The following is a 21,200-nucleotide window of genomic DNA, read 5'->3' on the forward strand; positions in this document are numbered from 1 at the left end:
ATTTTTAATGGGCCTGTCCAAATAACCATACTTTACGTCTTTGTACTGGACCACTTGCTACTTTCATGACCTACAGTATTTCCGGTCTTTGATCAAAGTGTTCAAGTGGGCTTGAAGACCGCAAGTGTGTGTAGAACTTTTGATTACCCAATAGGACACACTTTTAGTGTTGCAAAAATACAAATTTAGATAGCTTTATTTACACATTTTGATTTCAAGCACTTTCCATTTTAAAATAAACTTGTACATGTCTGTTCAGTAATCCCTATGTAACAATTAAAAAATTGTGATGCTTGTATTAAGTGATGAAATGCAGTTGCAAATGTTGTACAAAATATACTCACATCTTTGCACCAATAACATGTACTACACTTTGTTTTACTACCAAATGATGTGTCAAAACGTGAATTTGTGAAAAATGGCATAATGCGTATACATATTATGGGCCCTATCTTGCACCCAGCGCAATTGACTTTGTACACCGACGCATGTATCATTCCTATTTTTCACCCGCGCAAAGCGGACTTTTCCCTCGACAGAAGCACATCGGTAAACTAAGAAATACACTTGCGCTCCCGGGGGCGGTTCAGCGCAAAGAGGAGGCGTGTTCCGGCGCAAACGTTCCCTCATGCTATTTTGCAGGTTTAGAAAACAATTGCGCCACTAACCAGGAAAAAATAGTTTAAAGTGAGTGGTGCGTTGCGCATGTTATTCATATGCTATTTTAAGGGCGCATGCTTGGCTATAATCAATGTAGCGTGTGCACAACGCGCACTTTGATTCTCTCATCTACACAGAAGCAGCAGTTTTCATTTTTGCAAATCATACATTATTACGATAGATAGATAGATAGATAGATAGATAGATAGATAGATAGATAGATAGATAGATAGATAGATAGACAATTTATTATAAAAGCATACATCTAGCTTACACATTTACCCAAATTATCATACGCCTGTTTAACCGAAGTTAATTTGGGTGGGTTTCTCCATCCCCAATGTCCCTGATGAGAACGTCTGTCTCCTCGGCTGTGAACCGCTCCTGGCGCGCGCCTGGCAAATCCGCCGTTATAATAGGAATCCGCTTTAGAACAAGCGCGCCTGCTCTTAAAGGGAATGTGAGATGTCGCTCTGATTGGTTTATTTCACGTTACGCCCAAGCCACACCTATGAATAATGAAGCTACTTCAGACCAACCCCTTTTAGATTTGCGCCGGGCGCAAGAGGCATTTATCCCGCCGGGAAAATAGCAACAGCGCCGACAAAGTTACTTGCGCTTTGCGCTTGACACTTGCGTTTCAGATCGTTAAAATAGGGCCCTATGTGTTCAGACCAAGTCGCTGCTGGTTCCTTCAGGATTTTCCTATGATACTTTGCCGTTCTGTTCTTCAACATACACTACACAGACCACAAAAGGTTTTCTCTTGTTATTAAAAACATGCATTGTCTAAACTGAACATGCTGCATCAATTTGCGCTAATAGGTGTGTAGAACAAAATGTCAAATTGAAAAACCCCAAAGGAAAATGTCAAATGAACCATCAGCAAATTCGTCTTGTCAACGTGACCAAACTTCAGTGGAAGTTGAATATGTAAACAAATATCAAAATATGCACAGACAAGAGAACAGGAATATTAAAAGACCAACTCAATAACATCATCCACAGTGCTTCATGGGACAAGGCGTTCCCTGCAGAGCTCTTTTGGAATGATTTGTTTGCCAAATTAAGAGCACTGTCCTTCGGATGAGACGTTAAACCGAGGTGCTGACTCTCTGTGGTAATTAAAAATCCCATGGCACTTCTCGTAAAGAGTCGAGGTGTAACCCCAGTGTCCTGGCCAAATTCCCTCCATTGGCCCTTGCCAATCATGGCCTCTTTATAATCCCCTTCCATTGAATTGGCTTCTATCACTCTCTTTCCTCTCCACCTATAACTGGCGCCGTTGTACTGTGGCTGCCGTCGCATCATCCAAGTGGATGCTGCACACTGGTGGTGGTTGAGGAGAGATCCCCTGATATGATTGTAAAAGTGCTTTGGGTATACAGTAGTACATGTGAAAGCGCTATATAAATGCCTCATTCTTCTTCTTCTTCTTCTATAGCTGGTGTGTGGTGAGAGCTCTGTCTCCACCTATAGCTGGTATGTGGTGAGAGCACTGTCTCCACTTACAGCTGGTGTGTGGTGAGAGCACTGTCTCCACCTATAGCTGGTATGTGGTGTGATGAGAGCTCTGTCTCCACCTATAGCTGGTGTGTGGTGAGAGCTCTGTCTCCACCTATAGATGGTGTGTGGTGAGAGCTCTGTCTCCACCTAAAGCTGGTGTGTGGTGAGCGCACTGTCTCCACCTATAGCTGGTGTGTGGTGAGCGCACTTTCTCCACCTATAGCTGGTGTGTGGAGAGCGCTCTGTCTCCACCTATAGCTGGTGTGTGGTGAGAGCTCTGTCTCCACCTATAGCTAGTGTGTTGAGCGCCCTCTCTCCACCTATAGCTGGTGTGTGGTGAGAGCTCTGTCTCAACCTAAACCTGGTGTGTGGTGAGAGCTCTGTCTCCACCTAAAGCTGGTGTGTGGTGAGAGCTCTTTCTCCACCTATAGATGGTGTGTGGTGAGAGCTCTGTCTCCACCTATAGCTGGTATGTGGTGAGAGCTCTGTCTCCACCTAAAGCTGGTGTGTGGTGAGAGCTCTGTCTCCACCTATAGCTGGTATGTGGTGAGAGCTCTGTCTCCACCTAAAGCTGGTATGTGGTGAGAGCTCTGTCTCCACCTAAAGCTGGTATGTGGTGAGAGCTCTGTCTCCACCTAAAGCTAGTGTGTGGTGAGAGCTCTGTCTCCACCTATAGCTGGTATGTGGTGAGAGCTATTTCTCCACCTAAAGCTGGTGTGTGGTGAGCGCACTGTCTCCACCTATAGCTGGTGTGTGGTGAGAGCTCTGTCTCCACCTTAAGCTGGTGTGTGGTGAGAGCACTGTCTCCACCTATAGCTGGTGTGTGGTGAGAGCACTGTCTCCACCTATAGCTGGTGTGTGGTGAGAGCTCTGTCTCCACCTTAAGCTGGTGTGTGGTGAGCGCACTGTCTCCACCTATAGCTGGTGTATGGTGAGAGCACTGTCTCCACCTATAGCTGGTGTGTGGTGAGAGCACTGTCTCCACCTATAGCTGGTGTGTGGTGAGAGCACTGTCTCCACGTATAGCTGGTGTGTGGTGAGCGCTCTGTCTCCACCTAAAGCTGGTGTGTGGTGACTCGCGTTTAAGGCTGCGCGATACAGTTTGGTGCAGAAAATCCCTTAACAATGAAAACAAATGTTTATTTATGCTGTAATATAATTGTCCCATAGCCTACACAAGGCCTCTTAAAAGTTTGGTTCAACTAAAAATGAAAATTCTGTCAGTAATTACTCTCCCTCATGTTGTTCCAACCCCCGTAAGACTTTCGTTCATCTTCGGAACACAAATGAAGATATTTTTTATAAAATCTGAGAGCTGTCTCACTCCATAGGCTGCTAGGTAATTGATATCTGCGTTCTGACGTACAACCCAGAAGCACTGCACTGTTACACATCCGAAGATGAACGATAGTCTTACGGGGTTGGAACAACATGAGGGTGAGTAATAACTGACAGAATTTTAATTTTTGGGTGAACTAACCCTTTAAACAAGGCTCTTTGACTATGAGGGATCCCCGGAACTTACTGTTGGGCCCTATGTGAAAATGAAGACCCCAAAACCTCTTAAAGAACTATTGTCCCATCCTGTTTAAAATTATATTTATTTGAACCACTCTTTGAACTCAAAGCTTCTTTCTTTGCATTAAAGCTATCTGAAAATATAAGAGCTCAAACCCCTGTTTAGTGTGCAAATGAAATGGAAGAGTAAAAAGTCTTGTACCTGGATTTTAGTGGGCTCAAACCTCTTTTTGGTTGTAATATAGTGTATTCAAATCATTACATCTACACTAGTTTTAGGAATCAAAGTATTTACATGTATTTCTGAATGGACCTGCACAGCCAGATCGAGGCGGCTGGTAGTGGTGTTTGGCATCTCCATGTGCTCCTGTTTTGGTATCGCACATTGACTCTTAACAAATGAAATATTTATTTTTGCCTCACAGTTTTTGCTGTTGCAGTGTACATGCATTGTGAATTAGGAAAAGTAAAATAAATTAATAAAAATTTGACCTTGAAAAAAAGCTTGCAGAAAATAGTTTTGTTAGAATCTTCCTCAAACTTAATCTGGAACATGGTAAAACATGTATTTTTATTTCAAGACTCTAGTCATAATATATTTTTTCATTTTCTAAACTTTTTTCTTCGTTTTTTCTTTAACGTTCACTGTTTAGCATTAAATCATGTTTGCTGAAATTGTCCAGTAATAACCATCTGCAGCCTTGGAACATTTTCCACCAGCCGCCAATGGGTCTTTCCCCCTGGCCATCAGATTTCCTTGTGTTGAACACAGTGCACAAACATCCTTATGAAATCTTCTTCCAACTTTATAAAGGGAGGGAAATTAACCTGCAAAAAAACTACTAAAATAACACGGTATTACATTGCTCCAAGTATGTGCACAGTACAACAGGGAATCAGACAAATAAAATTACTTTGAGCAAGAGTACTAGATTCACCAGAATGACACATAATATTTTGAATAGCAGGATCTAGACTTAGACAGCAGCACAAGTATGAATACACAGACTTACCAGAGAACTAGACACGAGTAAAACAATCAGGGGAGGCACAAGAAATGGTTACTGAGGGAAAATATAACAACATAAAGACATGAATGAATGAATGAATGAATGAATGAATGAACTTGAACCAGAGTAATAACAGCTAACTCACCCTCTTTGTTGCCCGTTCACTTTTGTTTTGTTGTACATTTTACAGCTCACAACATGTTTTGCTGTTTTTGAATGAAACCGAGACCATCTTGACCAGCAGGTGTTGCTTTCGGACAGCAACTGGACTTCAATCCACAGCTCAATATAGACAGCAGAACACATTGTTATTTTTGAACTGGGAAACATGCAGTCAACAGGTGGTATATTTCTTTTAAACTTCAAACAAACAAAGTCAATTTACAGTCAGAACTGCAACAATAGGGTACATAAACATAGAAAACACACAGCCAGGCTTAACATTATTAAATGACTCACAAACAGAAACAGTTTAATTGCTTTCTTATTATGTGAATGAAAAATAGTCTTGATATACAGTACAGGCCAAAAGTTTGGACACATTACTATTTTTAATGTTTTTGGAAGAAGTTTCTTCTGCTCATCAAGCCTGCATTTATTTGATCAAAAATACAGAAAAAAATGTAATATTGTGATATATTATTACAGTTTAAAATAATTGGTTTTCAATTTATTATACTTTAAATTATAATTTATTTCTGTGATGCAAAGCTGAATTTTCAGCATCATTACTCCAGTCTTCAGTGTCACATGTGACATCCAGTCTATCACATGATCCTTTAGAAATCATTCTAATATTCTGATTTATCATGAGTGTTGGAAACAGTTCTGCTGCCTAATATATTTGATGAATAAAAGGTTAAAAAGAACTGCATTTATTCAAAATAAACAAATATTTTCTAATAATATAAATCTTCTTTACTATCACTTTTTATCAATTTAACACATCCTTGCTGAATAAAAGTATTGATTTATTTTAAAAAAATTACTGACCCCAAATTACTGACCAGTAGTGTATATTGTTGTTACAAAAGATTTCTATTTTTAAAACATATGCTTCTTTTTTTTCTTCTTCTTCTTTTTTCTTCTTCTTTTTCAAAATAATATTGTATTCTTTCCTTTTATTTTATTTGAGGGGATATTAGTAAAACCAAATATAAAATTTTCTAAGCACAAAGAAAAGGTGGTGGAGTCAATGTTATCAATTTACAAATAGTCAAATCTTTCCAAAATTTCCTAACATGAGCGCAATGGCAAAATGAATGAAACAAGGTTTCAGCCAATGTATTGCAAAAAGAACAGTTCAAATCAATATCCTTTTTAAATTGAACAAGAAATGTATTTACTGGGTGAGAGATGTTAAAACTTATTTCCTTAACTTTATTTACCAATAAATATTTGTTTGGTAAAGTCCAGGTGGCCTTCCATAATAAACCTTCCACCAGTCTATTCCAATAAACAACACAGTTTGTTGACAAAACAATGTCTTTTTGAGATAAAGAACGAATAGTTTTATTAACATTTAAAAATCCGGGGCAATCAGCAGGTGGTGTAGTTTACAGCAGTGTTGACCAGACATTATAAATAATATGTATTTTTTATTTTATTTAATTTTTATTGAGAAATAGACAAATTTACATACAAAATAGGTATTGTACAAACAATATTAACCGTTTTTAAAATGTATGTATTATGTCCATGGGGTTGACAGCTCTACGTCTTTCAAAATGCGACAACCACGTGATCTGGCGTCATACATGTGCGCAAAGCAAGCAGCTCAGCCATCTTGTTTTTTTGTTTTTTTTTATTAATAAAAAGCTTTTTAAACCGCGATCGATTGGTCTGCTTGAAGGTGTGATATGATCCTTATAGACTGTAGTGTGTATCGAGAGAACGGGCAGAGGTTTGACTGCAGTACATCCACACCATCTGTTTGTGGCAGATCAGTAGGTATGTCTTTGTGTATTAAACTGGTTATTACCTTATCAAAATCACCATGGTAACCATAGTTTACACTGAAATGCCATAGTTATTGTTCCTACTGTAAAATAAATGTATTAATTTTAAATGAACTGTAAGAAGCTTTCACAATCTTTAATTAAATTACAATTGGATAGTCTTTGGTGTTTGCTATTAATTCTATTTTATATGTATATATTTTAGGCTCTGGAAGTAAATAGTCATGACAGGTGAGTGTAATGCATTTAATAAAAACTTCTATAATAAGATGATGGTTCACAAGATTGACTGTAATTATATGCAGATTCAAAACATGTATTATGAAGCTCCTATGTTTGTATTTACAAGCAAAGGATGAGCATGCAATGCATATGAAGTATATGTGTGTATATAGACTTCAAATGAGTTTGTTAATTTTGTAGTCCTAAAACTGAAAAAAAATTTCCATTGGTTCTCTCAAGAATTCCCTAATCTGGTTAACATTACTTTAGTAAACCGCAGTCTTGCCTCAAACGTGAATTGTAAAGCTACTGCATTGTTTTAAAAACATAAGTTAATTTGGATGGCAATTGAGGCAACGGCAGCAAAAAGAAATATACATATTATTAATGCAACACAGTTTCTTTGTTATCTTAAGCAACTTGTGGGAAACTTGATCCATATGCAGTGGAGATGGTTCTTTAAAGCTCGCATTTCATGTTGTTTTTGTCACTCTTTTTGTTCACAGAGAGAATCTTTGTGTTTGTTGATGAAGAGGAGCTTTTCAGTGTGATGAAGGACCTCGACTGTCTCTACTGTAGGAATCCAGTTACTGCATCTAAACATCACCTCAAAAAAAGACATCTCAGATTTGCTATATACTATAAAGATTCTGGCATTGGTAATTGAACACTTCCTCAGTAGTTGTGTTGTGCAGAGATGATGTTCTGTAGCTCTAACGCTGTCTGTTGTTTGTGACAGGGAAGTTCTCTATCCCCTGTTATTGTGCTGATGGAGGCCATGGCCGGAGCCACTGGCATTGCCCAATGTGCATGAAAATACTGCAAAGGACAAAGGATTACAAAATCCATATTACCAACCATGGTTTGTGCCTATTTAAATACATTTCGTATAGAATTATGTTATAGGAGTGGAATTACTGCCCTTTTACTCAATATATTGTATGATTTAAAATGAATTGAATGGCATGAATTTTTGGTGTAAACAAATGTTTATATTTTGTTTTCATAAGTTTGGATCTACTTGTTTATCATTATTGGTGTTGTCCTTGTCCCTATTATAGAATAAAAGCAAACTTTTTAAGATTTAAGTTTATCAACTACACTGGCCATCTCTGTCTAGATTCCAGCTCTGTTCGCTATCATTGCATTCTGGGATGTGTTTAAACATTATTGAATTGAGTTAAGATGTACGCTGAAAGGATATTTTTCCTTCAATATACAGTCAAAGCAACATGTATTCAGACACCTTCAACATTTCTCACATTATCACAGTTTTGTTCGCTATAGTTTTGAAAATGGTAATAAAATATGACGAGATCAGTTGATATTTGACTGGTTTTGTCCATCTTCTGTTAGACTGTCTCACACATGAATCATGTTGAGTATCTGTCAGCTGTTCAATTTAACTACACAATTATATAATACCCATTTAGGTCAAACAATTATCAAGCAATGCTTCATTTTGTTCAGTCTGTGTGTAAAAAGGTCGCATTAGCAATTAAAGAAAAACTCTTCAGCAAAACTTGGTCAAGTCAAAGTGTCTGAATAATTTTTGGTCCCAAATTTTTATAAATGTTACTGGTAGTCACTGTATGAAGAATTTTGGGGTATAATATCTCACAGTTTACTTTATTTTGCTCTCCTCGCTTACATAAATGAACTATAGTGTCCTGCACACAAAAAGATTAATCAAATTATACCTGGTGTCTGAATAATTTTTGGTTTGACTGTGTATAACTATAACTCCCTTGATTGTGACTGAGCTTTGTTTTTGTCATTTCTTTGTTCTGAGTAATAAGTCTGCAGTTATTAACATCCTTCAATTCTGATCTGTTTCATGCAATTGCAGGTGTTGAGATGACAGACAAATCCACAGGTGAGAAATGGCATTTAATCATTTTCAGTTACGTTTATCCATTGATTGAATTAATGGCTGTTTCCAAAACCACAGCAACTGCTACTGTCGTTCAGTAGTGACTAAAAGTGGGCATTGAGCGGAAGTCTTTTCTTCTTAATTGACCCTTCGCAGGGAGTTTGATTGACAGGCGATCTGACCAATCATGACCCGCCATCCGCCGAATCCGCCATTTTTGTCCGACAAATCGGTCAGGAGAGTTAGTAGATTAACATTGGAGGATTTGAACTTGAAAAACGGTGTGTACTGACGTTTTTCCACGGTTAAAGGTGAACTAAGTAACTTTTTTTACCTTAACTGAACAGCTTCGGAGTCATTGGAATGGTGATATTACTTATTTCGGGTTGAATGGTGGTCGTTTCGCACCCCCCTGGTTCCCGTGAGCGGAAAATACGCACTTGCAACTTTGAGCCGGCGGGCCGCCGGCCGCCGCTTCAGGAAGTCTCGCGTGATATCAGGTCTCGCGATGTAAACAATTGCTTTACGGCCAAAAGAAATCTGCTAAAATGCTGTCATTATTGCGCTCCCTCACGCTGTCCGAACCCGAATGAAGAAGACGTTTTAAAGAATGTCCCTTCTGCTTTGATGTCGTTGATCTATAACCTCTGGTGTCTGAGAATCACCAACGAGTTTTTACAACAGTGTTGTCAAATATCTATTCCGAAGCTGTGGGGGGAGCTCTAGAGAGAAACCTGCGAGCAAAAAGCGAGAATACAGCGAAGAAGTCCCGAAGCTACTGAGTGCTGCTTTAAAACAACATTCCTTCTGATGTTCATTCATGTTTACTTGATGCTATAAATGAACTAAAAGGAAGAGATGATCGGTTCACGGGCAGCTTTAACTTAGGCGCATTTTCTTGACGCATTAAAGAGCCACAAAACGGTATTTATTGTTTAAATTTTGTTAAAAATGGACCAAATTTGTAAAAGTTGAAATTTTGCTTCATATAAAAAGTAACCCAAAAGTACCCTGGTCTGTCCTGTCTGTCGGTGCGTTGTCAGTGTCCTCTCTGCTCCGCAATGTGTTTTTCACTGCGTGAGAACGTGTGGCGTGAGAGCGCCGTGGCTTGTCGGACATAGCAACGTTAACTAAAGGGGGCGGGTCTTTGCGAACGGTCAATTGTGCCGTATATCCGTTTGAAACGGCTTCTGGAAGAAGAACAAATGTAGGCGGGGCTTGTTTTTGTCCATGGGGAATTGATTGGACTGTTGTGGTTTGCTATTGGCTGATCTGATGTGAGTGACAGGTTGCCCCGCCCTCGTCATCAGAGAAGAGAAGTCATCATCACTGAAGAAATTCAGTGCGTTGAGCAACAGAAAGCTGCTGTCACAGAAAGTGACTTCTTGTGCTTCATACATTGCCACAATGGACCTTTCTTTGCCTGTGACATTTGATTAATGTGAATGAGCGCAGCTTACAGTGTCCACCACACCGGACGTGAGCGGTGCGATCTGACAAGTCAACTGAACCCATTATAATCAGTGATGCTGTGAGACAAGACAAATCCCCAACAGTAAACTAATGATCCGCTCTGTTTCTGATGAATTTCAAGCGCTCAAGCAGCTTCTGAACAAATGGATTAGCAACGGCTTCCTTGTGGCGTCCAGTGTAGAGACTCGAGCTGTTGCTGCGCGGTCGCTTCCGGTGGGAGACACGAGGTTAAAGGCACACTATGATCAGTGTTATATATTTTTTTATTTGTGTACTTATATTATCCCAAATGTTTCCAAGAATGTTTAAATCCAGAGAAATAAGCCGTTTACCAGGACACGGACCGTGCGTGGCCTATCAATGACATCATACCCACGCTACCCTCGATTTCCAGTTTTATTCTGTAGAAACCATGGAAACACCAAAGACGCTTTAATATATTATGTGTTTTAATGTGACAGGTGAGCAACTGTTTGGATGCATTCGTCGACAAGAAAGCTAATCATTGTTATAAACTCAACACAGTTAGTCTTATTGTTTAAATCTCGTTTCCTGGATTTACCGCGAGTGGCATATTTACCAGACCGGCGTCTGCACATGATAAAAGCTCCACTGCTCTCGGCCTCGTTTCGCTCCAGGAGCTTCATAACGTTAAACAAACCTTGAATACATTACCGGTCATCCTTGAATATGATTTATTTTTATTGTACTCTCCACCGGCTTTAGAGGTGAAGAAAACCAATCCCATGATCCCTCCAAATCAAGGCGTCATCAAGCCTCGCCTTTGTTTTGAATAAACGACCTCTAGTGGCGAAAAGTAACACAGTGTGCCTTTAATGAGACTGATTTCAGACCAGCTTCCAAGTCATCGTAATGAACACGTCTCATGATCTAGAGCAGATTCTTTGTAGAGATATCCAAGTGAATATTTAATCACTGCAAAGCTTATTTCTGAATAAATGTAATTGAAGGTTGGGGAGGAAAACAGAAATTGACAGACCAGACGGAGGCATCGAGGTGGAGACGATGTTTTATTTAGACATGTCTTGATCCTCCCTCATCATACTGCCTGATCATCGAGCATTACTCTGCTTTCAGACACAGACATTCCCAAATTGCAATTCATCTAAGCCTATGGTGTCCAAACTCAGTCCTGCAGAGATTAGCTCCAGCTCGCCTCAACACACCTGCATGAAGTCTCTAGTGAGCCTAGTAACACTTTGATTGGCTGCTTCATTGGGGTTGGAGCTCAACTTTGCAGGACAGTGGGGCTGAATCCGAAATCGCCCCCTAAACCCTCATTCACTATTCCCTATGTTAGTCCACTAATACTGTTCACTTGAAGGAGTGGATGAAAAAAACGAGTGAGCGAATTCGGGCAGCCTTTGAGCGTACATCGGTTGTACACTCGTTATTGCAGTGCATTGTGGGATTGAATGAGTTCACTCAATAATGTCCACTATGGTTTTGGACACCACTACAAATGGCTGTCCACTCAAATAACACCCTATTTGATTTCGGGGCGATTTCGGATTCAGCCTGAGTCTCGTTCACTAAGAGTACAGACGCACAAATATGTGCGTGAAATGTGCGTACGAACGATTTTAAGAACAAATCACGATTCACCAAAAATTTCGTAATCAAATTTATTCTAAATTTATGAAAAAAAATATAGGAACAACTGAAACCAAAAATTTTAAATTATCCCAAATAAATTTTTGAGCAAGTACATAACCAGCCAGTGTTCAAAACTCTCTGCTTGCCGTAGCTCGATTCAAAACGGTAAGCTTGTAATAATGTTTTTAACTCCAGTGGTACTGGTGGATTTCCGAGGGAAATTCGAGCATGTCTTTGCGTCATTACGTCACATCTGTCCACATAAAGAAGAGTCTCGGCTAGTCGGCTATGAGTGTGAGGATGTTGGAGGAGGAGATTTATAGCCTTTTCTCACACACTTGATATGATTAAACTGATCAATTTGATGGCGGATCCAGAAAGGTTCAAACGACAATCACCAGTGACAACTAGAGATTCACCCGAACAAACGCGAAAGACTTCGGAGAAAAAAAGAGACTGCAACCGGCCCGTGCGAAAACAAGGATAATATCGGAAGGGTATGAAATGTAGTCACGCAATGCTGATGTTGTTAACATTAACAATTTGAGAACTAAGTATAATTTGCACGGTTTGACGTGATATGATAAGCTTTTTTCCCCTTAGTTGGTCAGAACAAAAGTGGATATTGTTTCTTCAGACGACATTTTCCGGTGAAAACTCTTATGTTGGTCATACTTCCAAAAAGTGGAATCTGTGATTGCGAATGCCAGTATCCACACGAGCGCGGTGACTGACAGCCGCACATTCTCCTCAAAACACTGGATTCATCCGCACTTTGCCGTGCCGAGGCATACATGCACATATACATGCATATGTGTGTGTATTTATTTATACAAATTAATTATACACAGTACACACACATATATTATGTAAACACAAACTTTTATTTTGGATGCGATTAATCGTTGCCCAGTCCTAATAACTGTATAATGAAATTCTTAAATGATACAAATTAATTGCATCTGCAATTGGGAGGGTGATGAGCAGTTGCTCATTATCATTTAAAGAGACATGCACCGAAACGGGTCGCTGTGAACAGAGCTGTTTTTGAGGAGGTAAACGGGTGTTGTTTTACACAACCATTGAGGTCATTTTAACCAAAGTATGTTACAAACATTACATGAAGACCCTAAAGAATCACACCAACTTGTGGAAAATGAGCATCCAATGACCCCTTTAAGAACAAATTCACGTGCGTACGAACGTATTGTGAAGTAGGCGGAGATTTTTTGTGAGAAGTTCTCCTGCGCGTACAAATACGAAATAATCCAAGCAATTATTAGTGAATGAGACCCATTGTCCCTCCAGAAGCAGGGTTGGACAAACACCCCTGGTCTAACCTATTTTCCCCTTTTCCAGTTGAGCTACAACCTACAACAGTCCTGTTGGAGACCCTGCAAACAGACACTGACGACGGGACAACAGGGAACAAGTCATCATGCCAGAAGTGTGGAGTCCACTTCACCACCACATCGAACCTGAGACGGCACGAGAGGCTCCAGCACTGCCAGGACCAGCAGCCCATGTTATGCGTAGATGCCAAAAACGCCATCTATGTCACACCCAAGGACCCGCATGGACCACGAGTGCCCGTTCATGTCCGAAAGTCCTTCTCCTTACAGATTCTGCTCTGTGAGCTGGAGGAATGCTGGGATTTCATGAAAGCGCAGGCGCAGAGAGGAAACCCAGGGCGAGAGTGCCGTCACCTGATGAGAACGAGCCACGCTCGACCCTACACCCCCCCTCCTCCGCTGTGTGTGCGCTCTCTGGAGGACATGACCCGCAGACACCTGCTGTCCAGCCCACACACACAGCAGTGCCAGGAGATACACACCAGGGCGGATTTGGACGGGGTCGATTGTGTGTACCCTGTTTTTTGGGGGGAGCACGAGCTCTCCGAGAGATGCGTGTACTTCTCCGTGTACACCGGCTTTAAGGACAAATGGTGTCAGTTTGGGAGGACGCGCGTCTCGTTCGACACCAGGTCCGGCAGCTGGAAGTGTCTATGTGAATTCAGGAGAAGCCGCTGTGTACACAAATGTTTGTCCATGTGGTGGCTGTTCCAGGAGCGTCCCGAGCTGTTGGGAAATGCCCTGGATATGAGCGCTGATGGTGTGGAGGTGCTGGAGGAGGAGGACGGGGTTAAACTGTGTCCAGAGGAGGGGGAGGACATCTGCTAGTCAGTCTCAGTCACAACTACACGACAGTCTCTGTGTCTCCAGCCAATAAAAGCACTGGCCATACCCTCGTATTTTGTTACGGTTGGTTCGTAAAAACTCTTGTACTGTGCTATGTTTATGATGTTGCTACACTCAATTTCTTAAAGGGATAGTTCACCCAAAAATTTTAATTAGCCCATGATTTACTCACCCTGAAGCCATGCTAGGTGTATATGACTATATGATGGCTTGTATCTTCCAAGCTTTATAATGGGAGTGAATGGGTTTTTGTTTTTGGAAGTCCATCAAAGTGCATGATATCCATCATAAAAGTGCATGATATCCATCATAAAAGTGCATGATATCCATCATAAAAGTGCATCTATCCATCATAAACGTAATCCATACAACTCCTGGGGGTTAATAACGGCCTTCTGACGCAAAGTAATGCGTTGGTGTAAGAACAATATACATATTTAAATCTTTATCGACTAAAATAACTATCTTCCGGCAGACTCTTCCGGCAGTACACAAGTCGACTTACGCCACAAGAGTAAAGGTCCTTACACACTGAGTCCGACATTTTCGCATGCGTTTTTCCGTATTCGTGATTCGGTGGCTCTAAATTGTGAAAATGCTTGCTATGGATGCAAAAACACAGAAATAGAGACAGTGTGTAAGCGTGATTGACATAACATGAGGTCTTTTTAACGCGCAAACATTTCAGATGTGAATTTCGGCCTCAGTGTGCAAGGACCTTAACACTTGAACTTGACGCACAACGCAATGACGAGCGCGGTTGCCCAGCCCTGTGTGTTTGAACAGTGAGAGGTGTCAAAGCTTACACTACTCCTACGTCTACGTCATATATCGTCATCAAGTGTTACGGCCGTCTGCCGGATGCTGGTTATTTTAGTCGATACAGTTTTAAATATGGATATTTTTCTTACACGAACGCATGGCTTCACTTCAGAAGGCCTTTATTAACCCCCACAGAGCTGTTTCAAGCACTTTTATGATGGATAGATGTGCTCTGATGGACTTCCAAAAAAATATACCCCTTGACTCCCATTATAAAGCTTGTAAGAACCAGACATTTTTTTTAATAAAACTCTGATTGTGTTCATCTGAAAGAAGAAAGTAATTTACACCTAGGATGGTAAATCATGGGCTAGTTTTCATTTTTTGGTGAACTAACCCTTTAATATATGTTATATTTGTGGTTAAAAAGGTTTTTATGAGATTTAAAACCCTAATGACATTTAAATCTGATTACACACAATTTGTGTGAGCGAAATGTGTGGTCATGCTTTCAAGGCCAAGTCCAATAACAATTTCAGTGAACTTCAAATCAAAAGCACTGGCCATACACCCTTTATATTGGCTCATGTCCTGTGCTGTTTATGATGTAGCTACACTCGTTTCCTTACACTACCAGTCAAACGTTTTAGATCAGTAAGATGTTTAATGTTTTAAAGTAAGTCTCTTCTGCTCACCAAGGCTGCATTTATTTGATTAAACATACAAAACAAAAAAGTTCTGTTTTAATATATTTTAAACTGTAATTTTATTCCTGTGATCAAAGCTGAATTTTCAGCATCATTACTCCAGTCTTCAGTGTCACATGATCCTTCACAAATCATTGATTCGATGCTCAAAAAACATTCATTATTATTATCAATATTGAAAATCGTTGTGCAATTTTAAAAACATAAAAAAATCGTACCGATCCAAAACTTTTGACTGATAGTGTGTGTTATATTTGTACATTTTATATAATTTGTATTTATAAAAAGGTTTTTATGAGATTTGCTCAGATCAAACCCTAATGACATTTAAATCTGATTACACACAATTTGTGAGCAAAATGTGTGGTCATACTTTCAAGGCCAAGTCCAATAACAATAACAGTAAACTCCAAATCTAGGCCTTCTAAATCCTGAGCATTACGTGACATAATCTCATGCGACAGATCTAACGAGCGATTTATACAAAGCAAAGATGCACTGAACTTTGGTGAGTTTATAAATGCCCTGGTTATGTTTGGTCAGGTTTTACACTACTATATGTAAATGATGTTCAGTATTAAGATTTTACTTTGCATGTTTATCTATATTTGGACAGCAAAGTCTATAATAAAGACATTGAAGGAGTACAGGCTCAGTGGATGCTCAAGGTTATGCAGTATATTCTTCTGGTTCAAGGTAAGTTCAAAAGCAGGATCAGGATGGAGAACGGATCACGAATTAACTTCCACTAAGAGGACATTTAAGTTGTGTCGATTTAACTTTGTTTCTCATTCACGTGATGTCTGAAGATATTTTACTTTCCCACTTCGAGGTAACAATCACTTAATTAAAACAAGAAATCATGACTGTTATATTGTAATTCAGTGACAGTGAAGGTCATTCATTTACTTTTATGTATATTTGAATATATATATTTCAGGAAATTATTCAATTGGTGCAAAGTCTGTCTTTTGTAATGTTATTAATTACATACAGTCAAACCATAAATTCGTCACCAGATCCAGATATATATATATTTTTTACTAGTGTGTGCAGGACACTATAGTTCATTTATGTAAGCGAAGAGAGCAAAATAAAGTAAACTGTGACATATTATACCCAAATATTCTTCATACAGTGACTACCAGTAACATTTATAAAAATTTGGGTCCAAAAATTTTTCAGACACTTTGACTTGACCAAGTTTTGCTGAAGAGTTTTTCTTTAATTGCTAATGCGACCTTTTTACTCCACAGACTGAACAAAATGAAGCATTAGTTGGTAATTGTTTGACCTAAATTGGTATTATCTAATTGTGTGGTTAAATTTAACAGCTGACAGATATTCAACATGATTCATCTGTGAGACAGTCTAACAGAAGATGGACAAAACCAGTGAAATATCAACTGATCTTGTCATATTTTATTACCATTTTCAAAACTATAGCGAATAAACTGTGATAATGTGAGAAATTATGAAGGTGTCTGAATACATGTTGCTTTGACTATATAGGGCAAACGTTTTTTGTTTTGTTTTTAGCTAATCCTTTACAAAAAGATAAAATGTTTTAAAGATGTTTTTAGATTAGTGTTGAGTAGAATCAGCACTAGAGATGTGTCTCACACACACACACACACTATCGCGTGTGAAATGGTGTAGAATGCAACACTTTCAAACATCAGAGGATTGTGCGCTTATGATGCGCGCATGCGCAGATCATATTCCTCCCGAGCAAGACCAGCACTGGTGAGAATAAATTCATTATCTTATCGCCTTCACATTACGCACAATTCATGTCATGCTATTAAGACACGATCGAAATATAAAAATGTTGCTTGGCATACATATATGGACACTTATAATGACGCGCGTTTTATCGCATTTTCCTTAATAAAATGATTAAATAACCCCCTATAATTAGCAATTAAGCTCTGAGGTTGCCATGAAATGAAAACACTATTTCAACAGTGTGCATCTGTGTTTTCCTCCTAAACGCACGGGGATCGGATGCTCCTCAGAAAGCGAGATCGGGATGGAGTAATGAATGGTTCAGTGGTTCGCCTACTTTAGTTCACTGACCACAGCGCCATTTTACACTGCTGGAGTCAAGACTATTTTGGGAGCTGAGAGGATGCGCTGGAAATTATGCTTTTTGAATGGGAATTGATTATTCCATCACATCCCTACCACTATCTCTTTATGGTTTGAGCATCATCACCATCAGTTCATGCATTATACCTAATCATCACCATCGATTTATTTGTTGAGCATTAAGACCATCACTTATGCTTCATCATCATCATCACCACCATTATGAATTATGCATGATCAACACTGTCAGATTATGGATTATGCATCTCTATCATAATAACCATCAGTTAATTGTCTTGTGCATCAATTTGGCTTGAGCATTATCATCATTTGTGCTTCATCTTTGTTATCATGTTTCACTTTTGTGAAGAAATTACAGAAATATCCTTTTAAATGACTCATCGTATTCCTATTAAAACTTCTGATAAACAGCAGCATTTTAACTATGTACTGTCATAACTATTAATATCATTTGTAAAAAAAATAAAGACTAAGTAATTAATAACAGTAATTTAAATACGTTTCCCTTGGAAAAGAAAAGTAATGAGTAACTCTTAATTTTTCTGTAATTTAATGAGTTCTTCTGATGCAATTGCATTAAATACTGTAAAGACATACAATAATTCTATATAAAACAATAGTGGATTTAACATCAAAATTTAACATAAAATGTATGTTTTTAATCTAACCTTCTCCCTTTAAATACTTTGGTCAGATCAAGAATAATTTATGCAATTTTATATTATTTATTTGAAAGAATTAAAAGAGCCGTTTCATATACTTCAGATGAATATGGGATTTAGGATGTAATTAGTGAGTAATGCAATTTTAGAGAGAGTAATTAGTACAGTAATCTAATTACACCGTTGAAGATAATTGATTGGTTTTAACCGGTAAGTAACTTACCGAACACTGCATATACCCTACATACCGTTGCTAAATAACTACATGATGTCCTTATTTCTCTCTGGTTAGTGGTACTGAGGAGAGTCTTGCTATGAGTGCCAAAGCAGAGCTGGACGTCCCGCCACACGACGCAGACGCTCCTCCTGAAAGCAGCGTCCCTCACGCTCACACTGACAGTTCCTCGCATCGCCTCAAACCCCACGATACTACCGCTATTATTTTTCCAGGTACCTAGATAATTAACATAATTGATTAATGACATTAAAACTTTAAAAAATATTGTTTTGAATATGTTTTCTCTTTTAAAACATGACTAAAAAAGTAAACAAATGTGGCTGTCCAAGGTAGAGGGTTTGAGCTTGAGAATTGATCAGCTGTTTATATTTTCTTGCAGTTTGATTGACTGAATTAAATCTTACTAAACTATTGTTTAGAACTCCAAATAAAAGAGTTAAACATTGTTGATGAAACTGGCATGAACATAAAATCTATTTTCAGGCCTACTTTTAGAGCAATTTTCTTTTTCCCCATAGCTTCTGCTCATTCGTTGCCAAAAGTGGAAATTCCTCAAAATGCAATCAGGGCGATTAAAGGCAGTGAACTGGAGGCCGCATCACTTCCTGCTCAGGTTGGAGGGACTATTGTCCATGTTCTGGGCTGGAAGGACGGAGTCGCGATCCTCCCTGGGAGCAATCTGAAGGTGAGCAGAACATTGTTCTACTTGTTTTAAGACTCCGGAAAGCTGTCTTCAGTCAGTTTGAGGGTCATGTGCTCAAGGGTTTGAAGTGACGTGCTGATCAGCATCTTGGAAGATTTTCTGGTTTACCACAGTGTGTGAAGGCATCTCATAACTGGTCTTGCAGGGCCTTTCTAGTAGCCTTTGTGTAATGCCAGTACACAAAATTTCATTAAGCTTGGAGAGAAATCCATCCATGCTGATCTTGACGGCAACAAGCTTTTGAGTTATTCATGTTCAGAAACCAGCCCTGAAGTGCAAAGCAGCTACATCTGAGCTTAATGAGCTTAATTGAATTCTTGTTAGCAGGTCCTCAACCGAAACACACAGTCGACACTTCACCACAATGGACCCCCCACCCAAAAAAAAAAACATTGACATAACAGAAACTCTTTTAAATATCACAATAATATTAAGTCTCCCTGTTTGCTCATCTTGCTAAACATGCAGAAAATAACTCTTTATTTCAACATTTACTCTCCCTCTCCAGCCCTGTACAAAGCATGATGGGAAGTGGAAATCCGGTGTCCATATATTTGATCGAGTTACTTAATTGGAACATGTTCCTTTCACCATGAAAACATCAAGTTAAGCCAAAGAGTAACCATTTTAAGTCAGTTTAACATAAAACAATCATGTTTGAACAAGAAACCTGATACAATGGTGTTAAATCAAAACACTGAACCCTAAGGCACCCCATAGGTTAGCCAAACTGTTCGCCTCCAAGATACCCTGAAGGATCTGTCTGTCCTAGTACCAAGCCAGTGGAGTGCCGTTCCCATGATGAGCAGTATGGAGAGGGTAGATCTTGTGATTTAAATTGTCAAAAGCTGCAGACAGATCCAGAATAATAATAAAGAATAATCTGGAGGTCACTCTCTCACCAGTTGAAGAATTTCAGTGATGGCTAGTCTTTTGTTTTTATCACTAGAGTGGAAAAAATATTATTTTTACTTTATATACACATAATCATTTAGTGTGTCGAATGCTTCCTGAAGGCACTGTATATTACTTTTTATTACTGAATAACAGTAACACTATTCTACTTTTTGCAGCTATGTGTTAGTGATACTGGTTCGCTGGAAGTGATCAGTGAAGGGAAAATAGGCTCTGCTAACCTGACCACCGGAGGAGTTCAGACAAAATCAGCTGATATGGAGCTCAAACAGGGTGAAAAATCAGGTAATTATTCATTAGATGCCTCTGGATTATTACATCTTTAGCTCATGGCTTTATGATGTTTTGAAGTCTGGCTGTCAATTATAGATTTTTATAAATGGAAGTATAGTCAGTCAGGCCCCATAACTTACACTATCAAGGAGCCAAAAATGGATACAAATTGGGTTTGACAAATATATAAAATGTAGCTACTTAACAGTTGGCTAGTCTCTTTATTAGGACCCACAACCAAACACACAAGTTTCCATCCAAGGATTTTTTTTTTTTTTGCACATCAAAATGGTCCTGTGTACACTTTGTTACTTTGTTTTTCAATTTGACATGAAATAAGCAGAAACTATAAAACTGCACCTTTATTTGTTTTTTCCCAAGAACTTGGATTGATTTTAGTTTTTATCGTTTTTAGGTTCAGGGGTAGTAAATGGAAAAACAGTTTGATCATTCGTTTTCACATGTGGGTTCGAACAAAATGCCCCTTTCCACTGATTAGTCAACCAAATATCAACCCGTGTCGTCATCGTGCAACAGAATAAAATATCCTAAATCATCCTCTGCGATATATTTGTTCATATTCTTAAAGCGTTTATTGCAACTTCATACAGTATAATCTCTCACTTATCAAACAACTGGACCAAGGAATGTCTTGACACAAACATACTTGGCAGCACCTAGACAGGGCTTTCTTCTTGAAACGGTTGAAACGGTTAAACCGTGTGCGCATCCAGTACTCAGGCACAGCACTGACGAACTCGCTTGGCACTTTCGCCACTCTATTGAAGCGATA

The 21,200-nt window shown here is 39.0% G+C and overlaps 2 protein-coding genes across 5 annotated transcripts in view; both read left to right on the forward strand.

Annotated features, from left to right (window-relative positions):
• The first annotated feature begins 6,415 nt into the window (after positions 1-6,415).
• On the forward strand, positions 6,416-16,149 carry LOC309481204 (uncharacterized protein). Of its 3 annotated transcripts, none has more exons than XM_082146038.1 (6): positions 6,416-6,644; positions 6,858-6,883; positions 7,381-7,533; positions 7,614-7,736; positions 8,724-8,750; positions 13,197-16,149. In XM_082146038.1, the coding sequence occupies exons 2-6, from the start codon at positions 6,877-6,879 to the stop codon at positions 14,015-14,017; spliced, it is 1,131 nt and encodes a 376-aa protein (XP_082002164.1). In that variant the 5' UTR covers positions 6,416-6,644; positions 6,858-6,876; the 3' UTR covers positions 14,018-16,149. The 3 variants fall into 3 exon arrangements, with proteins under 3 accessions (XP_082002164.1, XP_082002165.1, XP_082002163.1); XM_082146039.1 differs by having other exon boundaries at positions 6,416-6,634; positions 6,856-6,883; XM_082146037.1 differs by lacking the exons at positions 6,416-6,644; positions 6,858-6,883 and having other exon boundaries at positions 6,891-7,533.
• A 145-nt stretch (positions 16,150-16,294) lies between these two features.
• Positions 16,295-21,200, forward strand: part of l3mbtl1 (L3MBTL histone methyl-lysine binding protein 1) — a 44,047-nt gene continuing 39,141 nt past the window's right edge. For both annotated transcript variants that reach the window (XM_082146010.1, XM_082146011.1), the window contains exons 1-4: positions 16,295-17,250; positions 18,571-18,728; positions 19,035-19,201; positions 20,293-20,419. In XM_082146010.1, the coding sequence (XP_082002136.1) occupies positions 17,117-17,250; positions 18,571-18,728; positions 19,035-19,201; positions 20,293-20,419 (586 nt within the window). In that variant the 5' untranslated portion in view covers positions 16,295-17,116. The remainder of the gene's footprint in view (positions 17,251-18,570; positions 18,729-19,034; positions 19,202-20,292; positions 20,420-21,200) is intronic.

Source organism: Leuciscus leuciscus (assembly GCF_965113295.1).
Source record: "Leuciscus leuciscus genome assembly, chromosome: 18".
In the NCBI taxonomy this organism is placed as follows: Eukaryota; Metazoa; Chordata; class Actinopteri; order Cypriniformes; family Leuciscidae; genus Leuciscus; species Leuciscus leuciscus.